The sequence below is a fragment of the Rhinolophus sinicus genome, linkage group LG03, assembly GCF_036562045.2.
Source record: "Rhinolophus sinicus isolate RSC01 linkage group LG03, ASM3656204v1, whole genome shotgun sequence".
NCBI classification, from domain to species: Eukaryota; Metazoa; Chordata; class Mammalia; order Chiroptera; family Rhinolophidae; genus Rhinolophus; species Rhinolophus sinicus.
Window position 1 is genome coordinate 18,805,624 of NC_133753.1, and position 18,732 is coordinate 18,824,355.

The 18,732-nt window shown below is 34.5% G+C and overlaps 1 protein-coding gene across 2 annotated transcripts in view; it reads left to right on the forward strand.

Moving 5' to 3' along the window:
* GTF2A1 (general transcription factor IIA subunit 1) overlaps positions 1-17,975 on the forward strand; it is a 44,097-nt gene extending 26,122 nt beyond the window's left edge. For both annotated transcript variants that reach the window (XM_074327090.1, XM_074327089.1), the window contains exons 8-9: positions 4,208-4,297; positions 16,846-17,975. In XM_074327090.1, coding sequence (XP_074183191.1) covers positions 4,208-4,297; positions 16,846-16,953 — 198 coding nt within the window. In that variant the 3' untranslated portion in view covers positions 16,954-17,975. The remainder of the gene's footprint in view (positions 1-4,207; positions 4,298-16,845) is intronic.
* Positions 17,976-18,732: the final 757 nt, after the last annotated feature.

The window sequence follows — 18,732 nt, forward strand, 5'->3', positions numbered from 1 at the left end:
TGGTGTGTGTCACCTGGGAATTCATATGCAAGAGTTTCTGTAGGTCTGTAGGTGTGATACTTAAATTTTGAATTGCTGGACCTTAAGGCATGTGCATCTTCAACTATACAATAAAATACCAAATTGTTGTACTAATAACACTCCTGCCATTCAGTATATAATAGTGCAGATGTCTACGTGTCTTTACCATACTTGACCTTTACCATACTTGTCTTTACCACACTTAGCCTCTGATTCTTTTCATGTGTTCTCTGTAGGTAATCAAATCAAATATGAAAAATAACAGTTTTTCTTCCCTTGTTAGCTAAGCCCTCCAGAACAGTATTTATTAGAAATGGTGAAAGCTGGCACCTTTATCTTAATCTTAAAAGGAATCCTTTCTGTGGTTCACTATTAAGTATAATGTTTACTGTAGGCTTTTTATGGATATCCTTTATCAGGTTATGGAAGTTCCCTTCTGTTCAAATTAACTAAGAGCTTTGCGTTGTTTTTAAACTGTGAATGTTGAGTTTTATTAAACACTTTTTCTGCAATTATTAGTAATCATGGTTTCTTATTCATAATCTGTTGTTTATGATGAATTGCATTGTTTTTTTTGTTTGTAAACCAGTTTTGTATTCCTGGGATAGCACGACATGATTATATCTTACCCTTTTTGTGAATTGCTGAATTCACTTTGTTCAGGACTTCTGCATGTATATTCCAAAATGATACTATCTGTAATTTTCTGTTCTTACACTCTTACAAGGTTTATGATAGCCTTATATAGTGAATTTTGGAGAGTATTCCCACTACCTTGGTCCTTTTTTTAAAGATTGTACTTAATTCTTCTGTGAGTATTTGTTAAAATATGCTGCTGAAAATATCTGGTCCTAGTAATCTTGACTCTGTTCAAGTATTCTTTTTCTTTTTGGGACAGTTTGGGTAAGTTATACAGGCATACCTTGGAGATATTGTGGGTTCAGTTCGAGACCACTGCAGTAAAGCGAGTATCTCATAAATAAAGTGAGTCCTAATGTTTTTGCTGGTGGAGGGCCTTGCCTTCAGTTTGTAAAAAAAAAAAGCAACACAACATCTGTGGAAGCACTTTAAGTGAAGCACAATAAAACAAGGTATGCCTGTATTTTTATAACTATATGTGTATCTAAAATGTTTAATTGATTAGCCTAAAGTTAATGATAATGTTGTATTTTGATGGCAGAATCATTTGTAGTCATTCCTTCTTTCTTTTCTCATGCCTAATAGTATTGTCTGTATCTTCTTGCTTTTTTTCCTTGTTCAACTTTACCAGAGGTATCTTGATTTCATTAATGTTTTCAAAGAATCAGCTTTTAGTTTTGCTTATTCTCTGGTATGTTTTTTCCTATTTTATTAATTTGTGTTCTAACTTCACTGTTTTATTTGTAGAGAATATAACTGTGTGATGTGTACATCCTTTGAAATTGGTTGAGACCTGCTTTATGTGGTCAGTTCTTACATATGCTTCCTGTGTATTTGAAAAGAATGTGTTTTCTGCGGTTGTTTGGTCTTCTCTGTATGTCTGTTAGATTTAGATTGTCAATAGCTTTCTTTAGATGTTCTGTATAACCTTACTGATACTTTCTCTGTGCTTGCTCCATCATTGATTACTTAGTGAAAGATGCTTAAATCTCCTACTACTCTGTTTCCGTGAAAATAAGACCTAGCCAGACAGTCAGCTCTAATGCGTCTTTTGGAGCAAAAATTAATATAAGACCCAGTCTTATGTTAATATAAGACCAGGTATAATATGATATGATATAATATATATAATATATAATGTATAATGTATAATACATAATATAATACCGGGTCTTATATTAATTTTTACTCCAAAAGACGCATTAGAGCTGATTGTCCGGCTAGGTTTTATTTTCGGGGAAACACAGTATGATGGTGGATTTATTTCTTGTTTATTTTTTTAAGCCTAAAAATGGGTGTACATAAGCTTAAAATGGTATTTCCTAGTGATTCTGTTTTGTATGATTCTAATAAAGCAATACCAGCTTTGTTTCAGTTAGAATTTTCCTGATAGAGTTCTTGCATTCTTTCACTTTCAAAATTTCTGTATTCTTAAGCTTTCAGTATGTCTTTTTTATGTGGAATACTGCTATCTGTACTATCATGTTACAACATTTTTATATGGGCCAAGGCTGTTCAATAAGGAAAGAATAGTCTTTTCAACAAATGGTGCTTAGACAACTGAATATACATACATATGCAGAAGAATGAAGTTGGACCTCTACCTTACACCATATACCAAAATTAACTAAAAATGGATCAAGCACTTAAATGTAACAGCTAAAACTATAAAACTGTTAGAAGAAACATAGGGCAAAGCCTTCACGACATTGGATTTGGCAATAGTTTCTAGGTATGACACCAAAAGCACAAGCAATCAAAGCAAACATAAAGTGGACTTAATAGATTAAAACTCTGTGCATCAAAGGACAATACAAAAAAGTGAAACGACAACTTACAAAATAGAAAGTGTTTGCAAATCATATATCTGATAAAGGATTAACATCCAGGATATATATTGAGAACTCTTAAAACTCAACAAAAAACAACCCTATTCGAAAGTTAGCAAAGAACTTTAATAGACGTTTTTCCAAAGAAGATATACAAATATCCAACAGGTATGTGAAAAGATGCTCAGTATCATTATTCGTTTAGAGAAATGCAAATCAACACTACAAAGAGATACTTTACATCTGTTAGGATACTATACTAAAAGTGTTGGGAGACTAGGGAAAAATTGAAATTCTTGTGTATTGCTGGTGGGAATGCAAAATGATGTAGCTGCTGGGGAAAATAGTTTGCTCGTTCCTGAAAAAGTTAAGCATAGAATCACCATATGACCTAGCAATTTCACTTCTAAGTGTAAGAGAATTGAAACAGGTGTCAAACAAAAAAGCTTGTAAGTGAATGTTTATGACAGCACTGTTTACAAAATCCAAAAGATGTAAATAACTCAAATGGCCATCAACTGATGGATGGACAAATAAAAATTGGTATATCTATATAATGGAATATTATTTAGCCATGAAAAGGGACAGAGGAGTGGTATATGGTACAACATGGATGAACCTCAAACATTTGCTAAGTTAAAGAAGCCAGACCACATATATGTATGTTATCTGATTCCATTTATATGAAATGTCTAGAATAGATAAATCTATAAAGACAGAAAGATTAGTGGTTGCCAGAAACGGGGAGAGGTGGGAAAGGGAAATGTCTGCTTAATGGTAAGGGTGGTAAAATTGTTCTGGAATTAGTGGTGATGGTTGCACACATTATGAAGTGTGACTGAATCGTACACTTTAAAATTGGTGATAATCTATTTTAAATTAAGAATATGTATTCATACACGTGTGAGTAGGTACAGACCTAGCCTTAATATCTTGATTTTTTTTTCCTTTCCACTTTTATTTTGTTGTATTTTCTTTCTCCAGTGATTAGAAATAATCAGTTATATCTTTTTATCTTCTGCCACCACTAAGGTCAAGTTTAACATAGTTGGTCATTTTCTGCTCTAGTTAGATCTTGATCTTTAATTCTTTTTGGTACTGAGACTAAGTCCCACTCCAACACACACACTCTTTTAATCTGAATGGCTTAGTTGATTATACTCTAAGCATCCATCATCACCATCTTGGTGGTAGACATGCTAATTTGTATTCAGTCATAGTCCCTAATGTAAAGACAAGCCAGGCTGCTAGCCTATTTTATCGCCACTTTTCCCTCCAATTTCACCATTGTTTCCCCTTTCGCACTACAGCTTTTGGTGGTAGGTAGGGCCATTATCTCATTAAACTGTCATATTTTCAAACCTAAGAAAGAAGGAAAACCCATGTCTACACATCTTAAACAGTTATTTCAGAAAATGATCTTCTTGTGCTAGTCTGAAAAAAAATGAAGGAAATAAATATCATTTCAGACTTATAGCTTAACTATTTTAATTGTTGTCTTTAATTTCTTGATGGAATTCCAGTAACATTGACTCAATGTAGCCAATTAATAATATGTCTGTGGTATATTTGTGTGTGTGTGTGTGTGTATACATCTCTCTGACCCTTAGTTCTCAAAGAACATCAAGGTCATTGTGCTTCTTTTCATTAAATATTAGAAGGGCCTTTTTCTAGTAATACATAAAGTATAAATAAATAAACTCTCCTTTTTTTGGTAGGAGCCCCTCAATAGTGAAGATGATGTGAGTGATGAGGAAGGACAGGAACTCTTTGATACAGAAAATGTTGTTGTGTGCCAATATGATAAGGTAAGGATTTTATCAGATTACTGACATTTTTTCTATTGTAATTGCTTCCGTAAACCATTCTTTCTGCCTTGTTCAAACATTTGGGAAGCTGATTGATGCCTCTTATATTCAGAATAAACAGTGTGAATGAAAACATTTTATAGTTTAATAGATTATTTTAATAGGATGAGAAATTAACTTGTGTAGCTTTACTTTTGAAAAGTAGGTACGAATGAAGGCTAAGGAGAATTGTTAAGTCTCAACTTGCTAACAAAGTAAACAAAGCGCTTTGAGTTGTCCTTTAACATCAGTAATAGCTCAGTGGGAAGATCCTGTCTTTTTTTTAGCCTCAACTACCTCTAAACTAAAAGGCTTTAATTGAATCCCAGCAACTTTTTTTATTGCTAAGGAGAGAACTACGGCAACAAACAGGACTGATAACTATCACACAGATACGTTTTTACTGACAATTATTTTAAAAATTGTTTAGCTTTGCTGTATTTTGGTAGCATTAAGGAATTTTTAAACTAGATTCTTAGAGAATTAGCTCTTGATTCCTCATTTTCTTAATTCCTAAAAAGGATGCTACTTTCCAAGTATTTTTGTTATAGTTATTGACATTGTTGAGATTTTTATTATTTATTAAGACATTTAATTTGGAATAAAATTTTTCTGACTACAATCCTTAAATTTATAATAAATCCACAAATTATGTTGCATTTAAATTTAATTTCAGCAGAGGTCTTTACCAAATGCTGTAAACTCTAAAAGAAGCAGTTGAGTTTTGTTTGTAGATGCTAATCATTCAGTAAATGAATATTTATTAAGTGCCTCAATGATCTAGGTACTGGAGCAGTAGCATGATCATACAAAATTTGTGCCCTGCATGAATTTCCTTCGCAAATGATGGAAGTCTTAGATTTGTGTTGCTTTTATAGAAATAAATGTTATAAATAACCATGCTTTTTGCAAACAGTTCTATAGGGAAAATGTCAAGACAATAGATCTTATCATTTTCTAATGAAAAGGAAAAATCAAGCCAGTTATATACCAGGGAAATGATATAATAAACTCAGGTCAGTGATTCCGAGTTATGAGAGTATCCACTTCTGTACACTGTGACTTCAGGGTGAGTGTTCTTGCTACCCTATACTAGGCACATTATAATCAATGTAATTCCTTGTTACGTTCATGTAGAAGAGAAGAGGACTGAGGTTAAAACAGGAGATACCAATAAACTTTTGTCAGGAAGTCTCAAGGGAACCTCTTGCAACCAAATTATCCAGAACACAATTTCATGGTAACAAGATGTCAGATGTATCAGGCAAGGGAGGACTTTTACCTTAGCTTGACTGAAGGATGTGCTTCTAAGTATTTTCATAAGAGAATGGTTGTATTTTCCTTTGGTACAAATTGTACACATAATATTTTAAATGTTAAAATTGGTTTGGTTTGCTCCCAGAGATGTTTAATGTTTTAAACTAAGAAATTGAAAATAGCTTTAAATAGTGTGTTGAGTGATGAACAGTTTTAAAGTTTGCAGAAATTTAATTTTTAGAATTAAGTTCTGGAGATTGGGGAGGTTGGGGGCTTGATGTTCTAGTCAACAATAAAGAATGGTGGTGTTCTATGACTGGTTAAGATGGGGTTGGAAATGGTTTGAGCCAACTTGAATTTGGGGAGTTTATTTTTGAAGCCTAAACTTTAGAATTTCAATAATGAGTCAATATTAAAAGTGATCATAGAAAGAATAATGGTTTCTGTTGCCAATTAAATCAGAATCTTAGTTCAACCTAGTAATGAGGCAGAGTTCTCCCTTAAGTATGGATAGGTAAGTACTGATGGCATCAGGTATTGAGGCTTCAGCCTTATTTATAGGTAATTTTACTTAATCTGTTTGTCACTAGGAAATGTAAGAGGCCTTTCTCCTGGCATTCAGGACACTCCTTTATGAAGGGCTTAGGGCCAGTAATTGTTTTTCAAGTTATATTTTGTGATTTTATTCAAATAAAAGTATTTACCCTTCATTTGTAATACTTCAGTGCTGAGTATATGGACTATTACTTGATCCGTGAAGCTTTCCTACATTTGCTTTTTGCAAGTTGTCTTGCAGCAGAATGCCAGCACTTTTTTTCCTTGTCTGGAATTACTTTTTCCTGCCTACTCATCCCTTTCTTTTTTTCTGTTTATATAATGCCATTGTCTTTCAGGTTGCAGCCACACAGTTCATGCTGGAAATAAATTTATATACTTATTTTAGGTAGTTAATACTTTCTAGGGTGTCCAAGAAGAGAAAGAGGTCTTTCCATACAACAGTTTCACACAACAAATACTTATTGAGTGTCTATGATGTCCCAGGGCACTATTTTAGGATCTTGAGACACACTAGTGAACAAAACAAAACAATCCCTGCCATTGGGAAGCTTACTGTAGTCGAGGGAGACAGATGTTAAAACATAAATTAATTAATTAACATGGCCTATTAGAAGGTCATAATTGGTATGGAAAAATACAGAGTGGGAAAGGGGACAGGTTATGGTTTTAAATGGGGTAGTCATACTAGATCTTTTGAGAAGATGACAGTTGAACAAAGAGTTAAAAAGGGTTAGCCCTGTCATCATCTGGTGGCAGAGCCTGCCTGTTACATGTGAGGAGCAGCAAGGAGCATTGAGGAGTAGTGTGGCTGGAGGGGGTGGGGTGGGAGGAGTAGTGTAGTAGTAGTAGATTAAGTCAGAGGTAAGTGGAGACAGGGTGTGGGACTTTGTGAGGACATAGGCTCTTATTCTGAGTGGATTGGGAAGCTACTGAAGGTCTCAGACAGAAAAATGTGGTATCAGTTACATTTTAATTTTAAATGGATTACTTTTCCTTCTTTGTTGAGATCAGAGTGGTGGAGGAAGCAAAGGTTGAAACGAGGTGACTATTAGAAGGATATTGTAGTAATCCAAGTGAGAGATAATTGTGACTCAGGGTAGTGTGATAGTGTTGCACATGGTGAAAAGCAGTTGGATCCTGGATATATTTTGAAGGAAGAGTCAATAAGAATTCCTGGCTTTTCTGAATGTGTGATAGAAAAGAAGATGAATCAAGAATGACTCCAAGATTTTTGATGAGAAAACAGAAGGAAGAATGGAGATGCCATCAAGTTAGATGGCAAAAGCTGTAGATAGAGCAGGTTTGGGAGATCAGAGTGATCAGTTTTGGACATGTTAAGTTTGGAGTACATGTTAGATGTTCAAACCATCCGTCTTAAGATGTTAGGTTTAATATCTGCATGATAATGTATTTAGACCAGAGCTGTAAGACCAATTAATATAAGACTGCCCTGACTACTGTTTTAACATTTTTTGTGCTCCTTTTTGTTTTAATTAGTAAGAAAAATTTAATAAATGCTAAATGTGTACATAGTTTAAATCAGTGATCTAGAGGAAGAGCATGAGCATGGTTTTCAAATATATAAAGAGTTGTTTGATTTTTTGTTTGTTTTTAATGACCCACATGCAGAGCTAGGCTCAATAAATAGAAGTTTAGAGGAAGCAGATTTCAGTAACGGGTAAAGTATGAAGACTTATAAGAGCTATACCAGAAAGGAATAACTTAATTTGTAATTTTTTGCAAACAACCCCCTCTCCCCACACGCACGCACACACTTAATCATACTCAAGCAGACACTGAACAATGATTTACCAAGAATATGCCATGGAGAATGTTTGCACTGGGTGGTTAGACCATGGAATTTTAGGAATGGGACCTAGAAAATGCCTGTACATCGTGAGCACTTATGTGTTATATGAAGCAGCCTGATTTTGTAAAAAGTGTATTGGACCGGGACTCAGGAATCGTCTTTGTCACTTAATAGCAATATGCCCTTGGTCAAGTCATTGAACTTCCCCGGGCTATAATTTCCTCTCTTGAAAATGAAATTCTGAACTGCTTGATTTTGAGGTCATTTAAATGAGAGAAGAGGAAGAACCAAACATCCAAAAATGTTTGGCAAAAATGGGAATGCCCAGGGCCAGGCCCAATTTGAACTGTTTTTGGCTTAACTGTAGATGTTCATAGGTTTTGAAATCTGTAGTAAGTGATTGGAAGATAGAGTGCCTTCAGATGTGTTTGTTAAATAGTGTTATATATTTAAATCTTGAGAAAACTAAACTTTAAGGAGTTTCATTTTGGTAGAAGGAATCAATCTATGTTTGCATATACTTAGAAATGATACCAGAAAGGTCTTTGGAAGTGCCTTTGGGGGTTGATCAATAGGAAAGAATACTTTTAGCTGAGGAGATGAGGGAAAGCTTAGTGGAGGACACAGTGTTTTTGAGGTGTGTCTTGAAATAAGAATTGAATTTGTAAAAATGGGAGTAAGGGGTGATACTTCTTTTGATTGGAATATAGTCTTTTAAGTAATGTGAAGATAGGAAATATGCTTGGGAAGGTGAGTTATTACCAGGTCATTTAGAAATGGAAATAGTCAAGAAGAGGTGATTGGTTAGAATTGTGCTCCTGGCAGCGATGTTTAGAAGATGATTGAAAGGAAGGGGAGAATGAAGAATGGAAATCAGTTAGAAGGCTATTGTAATAAATCAGGTGAGAAGAGGCTATTGATATGGTAACTAGAAGATTATTGGTGGCCTTTTAGAAAACAGTTGCCAGGTGTCTTGAAGACAAAGTAGAATTAGAAAAAAAGTAATTAGAGATTAAAAATACTAATATTAGTATGAACAATAATACTGTGAGGCTGCAGTACTAAAAGGGTCAGCAGTGTGGAAGTTCTTGCTGCATTTGAGAAAGAAGAAGAGAATGGCTATACCTGATACCAGTATTGAGGAGAGAGAGTGTCCTGGTGGTCAGTAAGTAAGAGTAATGAAGAAAAGCCTAAGGTTAAGCAAATGGTATAGACATAAAAGGAATTAGAGAGAAAAGGCAAAACTGTGATCTAGAAACATCAGGGACAGTAAGGGGTATTCCTGTTTCAAATGTTTGCCAGTATAAAACTTCCTGTGGAAAAAGACGTGTGTATATGCAAACCTGAGATAAGACATTTTACAGAGAAATATTATTGACTGCTTTAATAAACACAAATACTAAGAGCTTTAAAAAATAATTATAGATTTATTTTTTTACAACCCCATCTAGTGAGTGAATTTTCTTTTTTTTGGTCTGATTAAACTTTATTAAAAAAACAATTTGTCCAGCCATAATGATATAAAACTAGAAATCAATTACAAGAAGAAAACTGGTAAATTCACAAATATTTGGAGATTAAACAGTATGCTACTGAACAACCAGTGGGTCAGTAAAGAAATCTAAAGAGAAATTAAAAAAAATACCTCGAGACAAATGAAAATGGAAAAACAACATACCAAAACTTACAGGATGCAGCAGAAGCAGTTTTAAGAGAGAAGTTCACAGAGAAAAATGCCTACATGAAGAAAAAGAGATCTCAAACAACCTAAGTGTACATCTCCAGAAACTAGAAAAGGAAGAACAAGTGAAGCCCAGAGTTAGTAGAAGGAAAGAAATAAAGAGCAGATCAGAAATAAAGACTATAGAGATAGAAAACTATATTCAACAGCACACCAAAAGGATCATACACCATGACCAAGTGGAATTTATTCTAGGGTTAAAAGGGATGGTTCGGTGTCCTCAAATAGATCAATGTACATCTCAATAGATACAGAAAAAGCACTTGACAAAATTCAATGTAATTTATGATAAAAACTCTCAACAAAGTGGGTATAGAGAGAACATACCTCAACATAATAAAGGACTTATATATGCCCACAGCTAATATCATACTCAGTGGTGAAAAGCTGAAAACTTTTCTGGTAAGATCAGGAACAAGACAAGAATGCCTGTCTGCTCTTACCACTTTTATTTAACACAGTATTGGAAGTCCTAGCCGAGAGCAATTAGGCAAGAAATAAAAGTTATCCAAATTAGAAAGGAAGAAATAAAACTGTCACTATTTGCAGATGACATGATCTTATATATTGAAAACCCTAAAGACTCCACCAAGAAACTGTTAGAACTAAAAAACAAATAAAGTTGTGGGATACAAAATCAATATACAAAAATCTGTTGTATTTCTATACATTGGTATCAAACTATCAAAATGAGGAATTATGAAAAACAATCCCATTTCCCATTGCATCAAAAAGAATAAAATACCCAGGAATAAATTTAACCAAGAAGGTGAAAGACCCTGTACAATGAAAACTTTTATAAAGTCTTTGATGAAAGAAAGAAGACACAAATAATAAGTGGAAAGACATTTTGTGCTCATGGATTGGAAGAATTAATACTGTTAAAATGTCCATACGACCAATCCACAGATTCAGTGCAGTCCCTATCAAAACTCCAGTGACATTTTTCATAGATATACTAGAACAGTAGATGTACTAAAATTTGTATGAAACCACAAAAGACCTGAATATCCAAAGCAATGTTTTTTTTTATTCTACATTTAAGAAATTTTTAAATTAAATTTATTGTGGTCACATGGTATGGTAAAATTATATAGGTTTCAAGTATACAATTCTATAATATATCATCTGTATATTGCGTTGTGTGTTCACTACCCAAAGTCAAATTTACTTCCGTCACCATATACATGACCCCCTTTACCCTTTGCTACCTACCCCATTCCCCTTTCCCTTTGGTAACCACCATACTGTTGTCTGTGACTGTGAGTTTTTGTTGCTCAGTGTTATATCCCATATATGAATGAAATCGTAATGGTTCTTGACTTTTTACATGTGATTTACTTCCCTTAGCATGATAGTCTCAAGATCCATCCATGTTGTAGCAAAGGGCAGTATTTCATCTTTTCTTATGGCTGAATAATAATCCATTGCGTTGTACCACATCTTTATCCAATTATCTATCGAAGGGCACTTCAGTTGTTTCCATGTCTTGGCACTGTGAATAATTCTGCAGTGAACATAGGGGTATGTATATCTTTACGGAAAAATGTTTTCAGATTTTTGGTTCTATACCCAGAAGAGGGATTGCTGGTGGGTCATATGGTAATTCTATTCTTAACTTGTTGAGGAATCTCCATACTGTTTTCCATAGTGACTATACCAGTTTACATTCCCACCAGCAGTGTATGAGGATTCCTGTTTCTCCACAGCCTCTCCAACACTTGTTATTGCTTGTCTTGTTGATGCTAGGCATTCTAACAGGTGTGAGGTGGTATCATTGTGGTTTTGATTTGCATTTCCCTAATAGCCAGTGAAGTTGAGCATTTTTTTCATATACCTGTTGGCCATTTGTATATCTTCTTTGGAGAAGTGTCTGTTCAAGTCCTCTGCCTATTTTTTTAATTGATTGTTTGCCTTTTTGTTGTTGTTGTATGAGTTCTTTATATATTTTGGATATTAGTGCCTTATTGGAGGCGTTGTTTGTGAATATCTTCTGCCATTCAGTTGGTTGCTTCTTTGTTTTGTTGATGGTTTCTTTTACTGTGCAGTTTTTTAGTTTGATAGAATCCCTTTCATTTATTTTTGCTTTTACTTCCCTTGCCTTTGAGGTCAAATGCATAAAATCCTAAGACCAAAGTCCATAACTTTAGTACCTGTGTTTTCTTCCATGTATTTTATCGTTTTAGGTCTTATATTTAGGTCTTTGTTTCATTTTGAGTTAATTTTCATGTATGGTGACAAATAGCAGTTCAGTTTTATTCCTTTGCACTTGGCTTTCCAATTATCTCAGCACCATTTATTGAAGAGGCTTTCTTTTCTCCAGTGTATGTTTTTGGTTCCTTTGTCGAAAATTATTTGCTCATATTCAGTGGGTTTATTTCTGGACTTTCAATTCTGTTCCATTGGTCTGTGTAGTCTGTTTTTTTGCGAATACCATGCTGTTTCGTTTGTTGTTGCTTTGTAGTATAACTTGAAGTCAGGGAGTGGGATAGCTCCGGCTTTGTTCTTTTCCTCTCAGGATTGCTGTGGCTCCTTGGAGTCTTTTGTGGTCTGTGCAAATCAGATGATTTTTTTTTCTTTTTAAAATGCCGTTGGGATTTTGATGAAGATTGCATTAAATCTGTATATTGCTTTGGGTAACATGGCCATTTTAACTATGTTGATTCTTCCAATCATGAACATGAGATATCTTTCCATTTCTTTGTGTCTTTTTCAATTTTTTTCAATAATGTCTTGTAGTTTTCAGTATATAGATTCTTCACATTCTTTAAGTTTATTCCTAGGTATTTTATTCTTTTTGTTGCAATTGCCAAAGGAATTTTTTTCCATTTTTCTGAAATTTCATTGTTAGTATATAGGAATGCATTGGGTTTTTTTTTTTTTTTTTTAAGATTTTATTGGGGAAGGGGAACAGGACTTTATTGGGGAACAGTGTGTACTTCAGGACTTTTTTCCAAGTCAAGTTGTTGTCCTTTCAATCTTAGTTGTGGAGGGTTCTGTTCAGCTTCAAGTTGTTGTCCTTTCAGTCTTAGTTGTGGAGGGCGCAGCTCAGCTCCAGGTCCAGTTACCATTGCTAGTTGCAGGAGGCACAGCCCACCATCCCTTGCGGGAGTCGAACCGGCAACCTTGTGGTTGAGAGGGCATGCTCCAACCAACTGAGCCATCCGGGAGCTCAGCGGCAGCTCAGCTCAAGGTGCCGTGTTCAATTTTAGTTGCAGGGGGCACTGCCCACTATCCCTTGCAGGAGTCGAGGAATTGAACTGGCAACCTTGTGGTTGAGAGCCTGTGCTCCAACCAACAACTGAGCCATCCGGGAGGCAGCTCAGCTCAAGGTGCCGTGTTCAATCTTAGCTGCAGGGGGCAGAGCCCACCATCCCTTGCGGGACTCGAGGAATTGAACGGGCAACCTTGTGGTTGAGAGCCCACTGGCCCATGTGGGAATCAAACCGGCAGCCTTCGGAGTTAGGAGCACGGAGCTCTAACCACCTGAGCCACCGGGCCGGCCCCTGCATTGGATTTTTTGTACATTGATTTTGTATCCTGCAACTTGACTGTATTTATTTATTGTTTCTCATAGATTTTGGTGGAGTCTTTAGGGTTTTATGTATAAAAAATCATGTTGTCTGAAAAAAGTGACAGTTTGACTTCTTCATTCCCAATTTGGATGCCTTTTATTTCTTTCTCTTGCCTGGTTGCTCTAAGACTTCCAGTACTGTGTTAAATAACAGTGGTGAGAGTAGGTATCCTTGTCTTAGAATAAGAGCTTTCGATTTTTCACTATTGAATATATCTGAGGGTTTGTCATAAGGCTTTTATTGTGTTGAGGTACTTTCCTTTTATACCCATTTTATTGAGTGTTTTAATCATAAATGGATGATGTTTTTCTCAAAATTTTTTTTTCTGCATCTATTGATACCATAGGATTTTTGTCCTTTATTTTGTTATTATTGTTTTGCACATGTTGAACCATCCTTGCACTCCTGAAATTAACCCTGCTTGATTGTGATATATTATCTTTTTAATGTATTGTTGTATTAGATTTGCTAGTGTTTTGTGTAGGATTTTTGCATTTGTATTCTTCAGAGATATTGGTCTGTAGTTTTATGTGTGTGTGTGTTATATTTGCCAAAAGACAAAAGAGAAAAACGGCTGTAGGAGATCTAAATACATCAGTAATCACCCTAAATGTAAATGGACTGAACTCACCAATAAAATGGTACAGAGCAGCAGACTGGATCAAAAAGCAAAACCCAAACCCAACCATATGCTGCCTTCAAGAGATATGTCTCAGCTGCAAGAACAAATACAAACTCAAAGTGGAAGGGTGGAAAATGATACTGTAAGCAAATGCGGGTGTAGTTGTACTTATATCTGCCAAAATAGATTTCAAGATAAAATCGGTAACAAGACAGAAAGATTGGTACTTCATAACGATAAAGGGGACAGATAATACATCAAGAAGACATAACACTTATTAATATATTGTGTTTCCCTGAAAATAAGACCTAGCCAGACAATCAGCTCTAATGCGTCTTTTGGAGCAAAAATTAATGTAAGACTGGGTATTATATTATATCACATTATATTAAAACAGTGTTATATTAAAATAAGACTGGCTGTTATATTATACCCGGTCTTATTTTAGTATAAGACCAGGTCTTATATTAATTTTTGCTCCAAAAGATGCATTAGAGCTGATTGTCTGGCTAGGTCTTAGTTTTGGAGAAACACGGTAGTATATGCACCCAATGAGGGAGTGCCAAAATATATAAAGTAACTACTGACAGAATTAAAGGGAGAAACTGACAAAAACAGAATTATAGCAGGGGATGCCACTGACAACTATGGGTAGATCAAACAAAATTAGTAAGGAAATGTTGGCCCTAAATGACACGTTAGACCAAATGGACATAATTGACATTTACAGAACCTTTCATCCCAGAACACCAGATTACACATTCTTCTCTAGTGCACATGGAACATTCTCAAGGATAGACCATATCTTGGGACATAAAACTAGCCTCAGGAAATTTAAGAACATTGAAGTCACACCAAGCGTATTCTCCGACCACAGTGCTGTGAAATTGGAAATCAACTGCAAAACAAAATTGGGTAAAACCACAAATATGTGGCAATTAAACAACATTCTACTAAAGTACAACTAGGTCAAAGGAGAACTAAAAGGAGAGATCAAAAGATATACAGAGACAAATGAGAATTCTTGGGATGCAACAAAAGCGTTTACTAAGAGGGAAGTTTATATCATTACAACTCTATCTTAAGAAACGAGAAAGAACTAGAAAAGGAAGAACAAGTGAAGGCCAACGCAGTCTTGAGAAAGAAGGGCAAAAAGCTGGAGTCATCATGTCCCCTGATATCAAGCTATATTATGCAGCTATAGTAATCAAAACAGTATGGTATTGGCGTAAAAACAGGCACATAGATAAATGGAACAGAAAAGAGAACCCAGAACTAAACTCATGTATGTGTATTATGACAGAAGAGCCAAGAATACACAATGAGGAAAGGACAGTTTCTTCAATAAATGGTGTTAGGAAAACCGGACCATTGTCTTAACACCATGCACAAAAATCAATGCAAAATGGATGAAAAATTCCTAGAACAACACGCAGGTGGTAAGCTCTTTGACATCAGTCTTCGTGCTGTTCTTTTTGGATTTGACACCAAAAGCAAAGGCAACAAAAGCAAAAATAATCAAGTGGGACTAAATCAAACTAAAAAGCTTTTGCACAGCAAAGGAAATCAACAGAATAGAAGGCAACCTACTAAATGGGAGAAAATATTTGCAAATTATATATATATATATATATATATATATATATATATATGTGTATATATATATGTGTGTGTGTGTGTGTGTGTGTGTGTATATATGTGTATATATATGTGTGTGTGTATATATATATATATATATATATATATATATATATATACATACATACATACATACATACATACATATGATAAGGGGATAATATCCAAAATATATAAAGAACTCATATAACTCAATAGCAAAAATACAATGTTTAAAAAACGGGCAAAAGATCTAAATGGACAGTTTTCCAAAAAAGACATACAGATGGCCAATAGGTACACAAAATGGTACTCAACGTCACTAATCAGGGAAGTACAAATCAAATCCACAGTGAGATATTAACCTCATTAATATTACCTGTAGAATGGCTATCATCAAAAAGACAAGAAATAACAAGTGTTGGTGAGAATGTGGAGAAAAAGAAACCCTTGTGCACTGTCGTTGGGAATGTAAATTGGTATAGCCACTACGGTATACAGTATGAAGTTTCCTCAAAAAATTAAAAATAGAAGTACTGTATAATCTTGCAATTTCACTTCTGGGTACTTATTCGAAAGAAAAACACTAACTTGAAAAGATGCATGATCCCATGTTCATTGCAGCATTATTTACAATAGCCAAGACATGGAAACAACCTAAGTGTCTGCATGTATGTATATATATAAAATATATATATATGGAATATTAGCCATAAAAACGAGTGAAATCTTGCCATTTGTTACAACATCGATGTACCTTAGGGCTCATGGTAAGTGAAGTAAGTGAGAGAAAGACATATGCCATACCATCTCATTTGTATGTGGAGTCTAAAACGAACAAACTGAACTCATAGTTACAGAGAGTGAGTTGATGATTGCCAGAAACGAGGGATAGAGGGTTGGTGAAATGGGTGAAGGTGGTTAAAAGGTACAAAATTCCAGTTATAAATAAGTCATGGGATATAATGTACAGCATGGTGAGTAGTTAACACTGTGTTGTATATTTGAAAGTTGCTAAGAGAGTAGATCTTAAAACTTCTCATCTTGACAAAAAAAAAGCTTATAACTGTGTGGTGATGAATGTTAACTAGACTTATTGTGGTGATCATTTGTCAGTATATAAAAACTGAATCATTATGTTACACACCTGAAACTAATATAATGTTACATGTCAATTATAGCTCAATTAAAAAAAAAGACACCAATTTGCAAATGCAGTAATATATAAGACAAAGGATTTTTTTGGTATGTGAATGGGTTTTTTGATGTTTTGTTTCTTCTGTCTTTTGATTGTCTCTCTTACATTCTTCTTTTTATTTGTTTATTTAGATACACAGAAGTAAAAACAAATGGAAATTTCATCTCAAGGATGGTATTATGAATCTTAATGGAAGAGATTATATATTTTCCAAAGCCATTGGCGATGCAGAATGGTGAAGAGTTGATTCTTTTCTTTTATAAATAAAACAAAAGAAACTTAAAAAAAATTTAAAGTGGACAGTTTGAAACTTGGGACATACAACAACCAAAACTTATCTTCTGCATGTCAGAAAAGTGCAGTAGAAGCAAAGCTACTGGAACAAAGAGACCTTGACAACATAGACACTACTTCTAACTAGCAAGCCATGGAACTGTAGCACCTGGGGTTGTTGGGGCGGGGAGGGGGGTTGGGGTTTTGTGTAGGAAAACCATAAGTGTCGATTTTAAATACAGGTACCTGCCACGGTAATTAGCATGTAAAGCTTTGTCTATATCCCTTCCTCCAACTTGGGTTCAATCAGAAAATACTAGTTGGAATGAACTGAAGAAACTTCCCTTTTGATAGATTGAAATGAAACTGCTTATTGTATGTGGTTATATTTGGTAAAAATTGCGTGTGGGCTTTTTACAAAAGGGCAAGAATTATGGTGTTGAATTTTAATTTCCTTGTATAAGGAAACAATTTAGAGCTCTCATAATAGGTCTTAAATATTTTTACTTGCTGTTCTCCCTCAGTAATACATACCTCTTTCCCTGCTTTATGGAACATCTATTGAAGAGTTAAAGGAAGTAATTCATTACAGTGTGGAGACAAAATTTGACCCAGGAATGAATATGTATTTTAATTAGGTTGTCATTTTCATTAAACTTGGGTCTCATCTGAGTTGAGCAGAATTAAAATGGCAACTTCAATTTCCTTACAGAAAAATTGTAATTGTTTCTTTTGGTCCTACACCTTAAAAAGAAACCCCAAAGTGGCTCCTCAGGACAATGGTTTTATTTCACAAAAGTACCATATAACTGAAATTCTATACACATGAAAAGTACAGATTTTTTCTTGTTGGGCTGAAGTGTATGCTTATATATATGTTTAGTCTTTAAGCTAAACGAACATTCAGATACCATTCTGTGCATTGACTGAAGCATTGGGTAGGTGGTGAAGACCTGGATTTTTATTAAACAATTTAGTAATTATAAAAGTTTCTTGTGTTTACTAGTAAAGAATTTTAAAACTATTATTTTAATTGAACTAATTTTTTTAAATGCAACTTTGTAATTTGAGGGGCAATTTGGGGGTTGGGGGGCATTAAGTATGTATTTTACCTCTTTCATTTGGTGGCCCATCCAGGCCATTGATAATATAGACATGGGCTCCAGTTTGCACATGGGGAAGAAAGCATATAAATTTGACTTATATTAAAAATAATAGAAATTTAGTATGTATATTAAGACTGCATAGCTCTGTGTTCTATAAGGGGCTCTGAAATGCAATATGGCGTTGCTGTGCTCAGTGTGAACTAGTTGCCTGGGAGAACTGTAGGAACACTTGTCTTCACCTTTGTGTTCTTACAGCTAATGATTTTGATGATTTATCTTGACAAAATTCACATGTGTTTAAGTTACTTTTGTATATTGATTTTTTTAAGTCTTCCATTTTTGTCTTCCTTTTATTTGCCTTTGTGTTTCCAGAAGTAACATAGAAACACTTTTAAAGTACATTGCAAAGAAAAACTGTGAGCTATTACATATTGTTTTTTTCTTTTTTTTTTTAACACAAATTTTTCAACTTCTTCAAAAAGGCTAATTTTTTTCCTGCTTCCCACCTTACATACCAACTTTTGATTCCTTTAACTTATGTTCTGAACTTTGGTGTAAATGGTGGTTTCTAGCATGCAAGTTAGATTTCATTTAGATGCCATAACTGGTAATACGGTTTTTATTTTTACTATATTAATT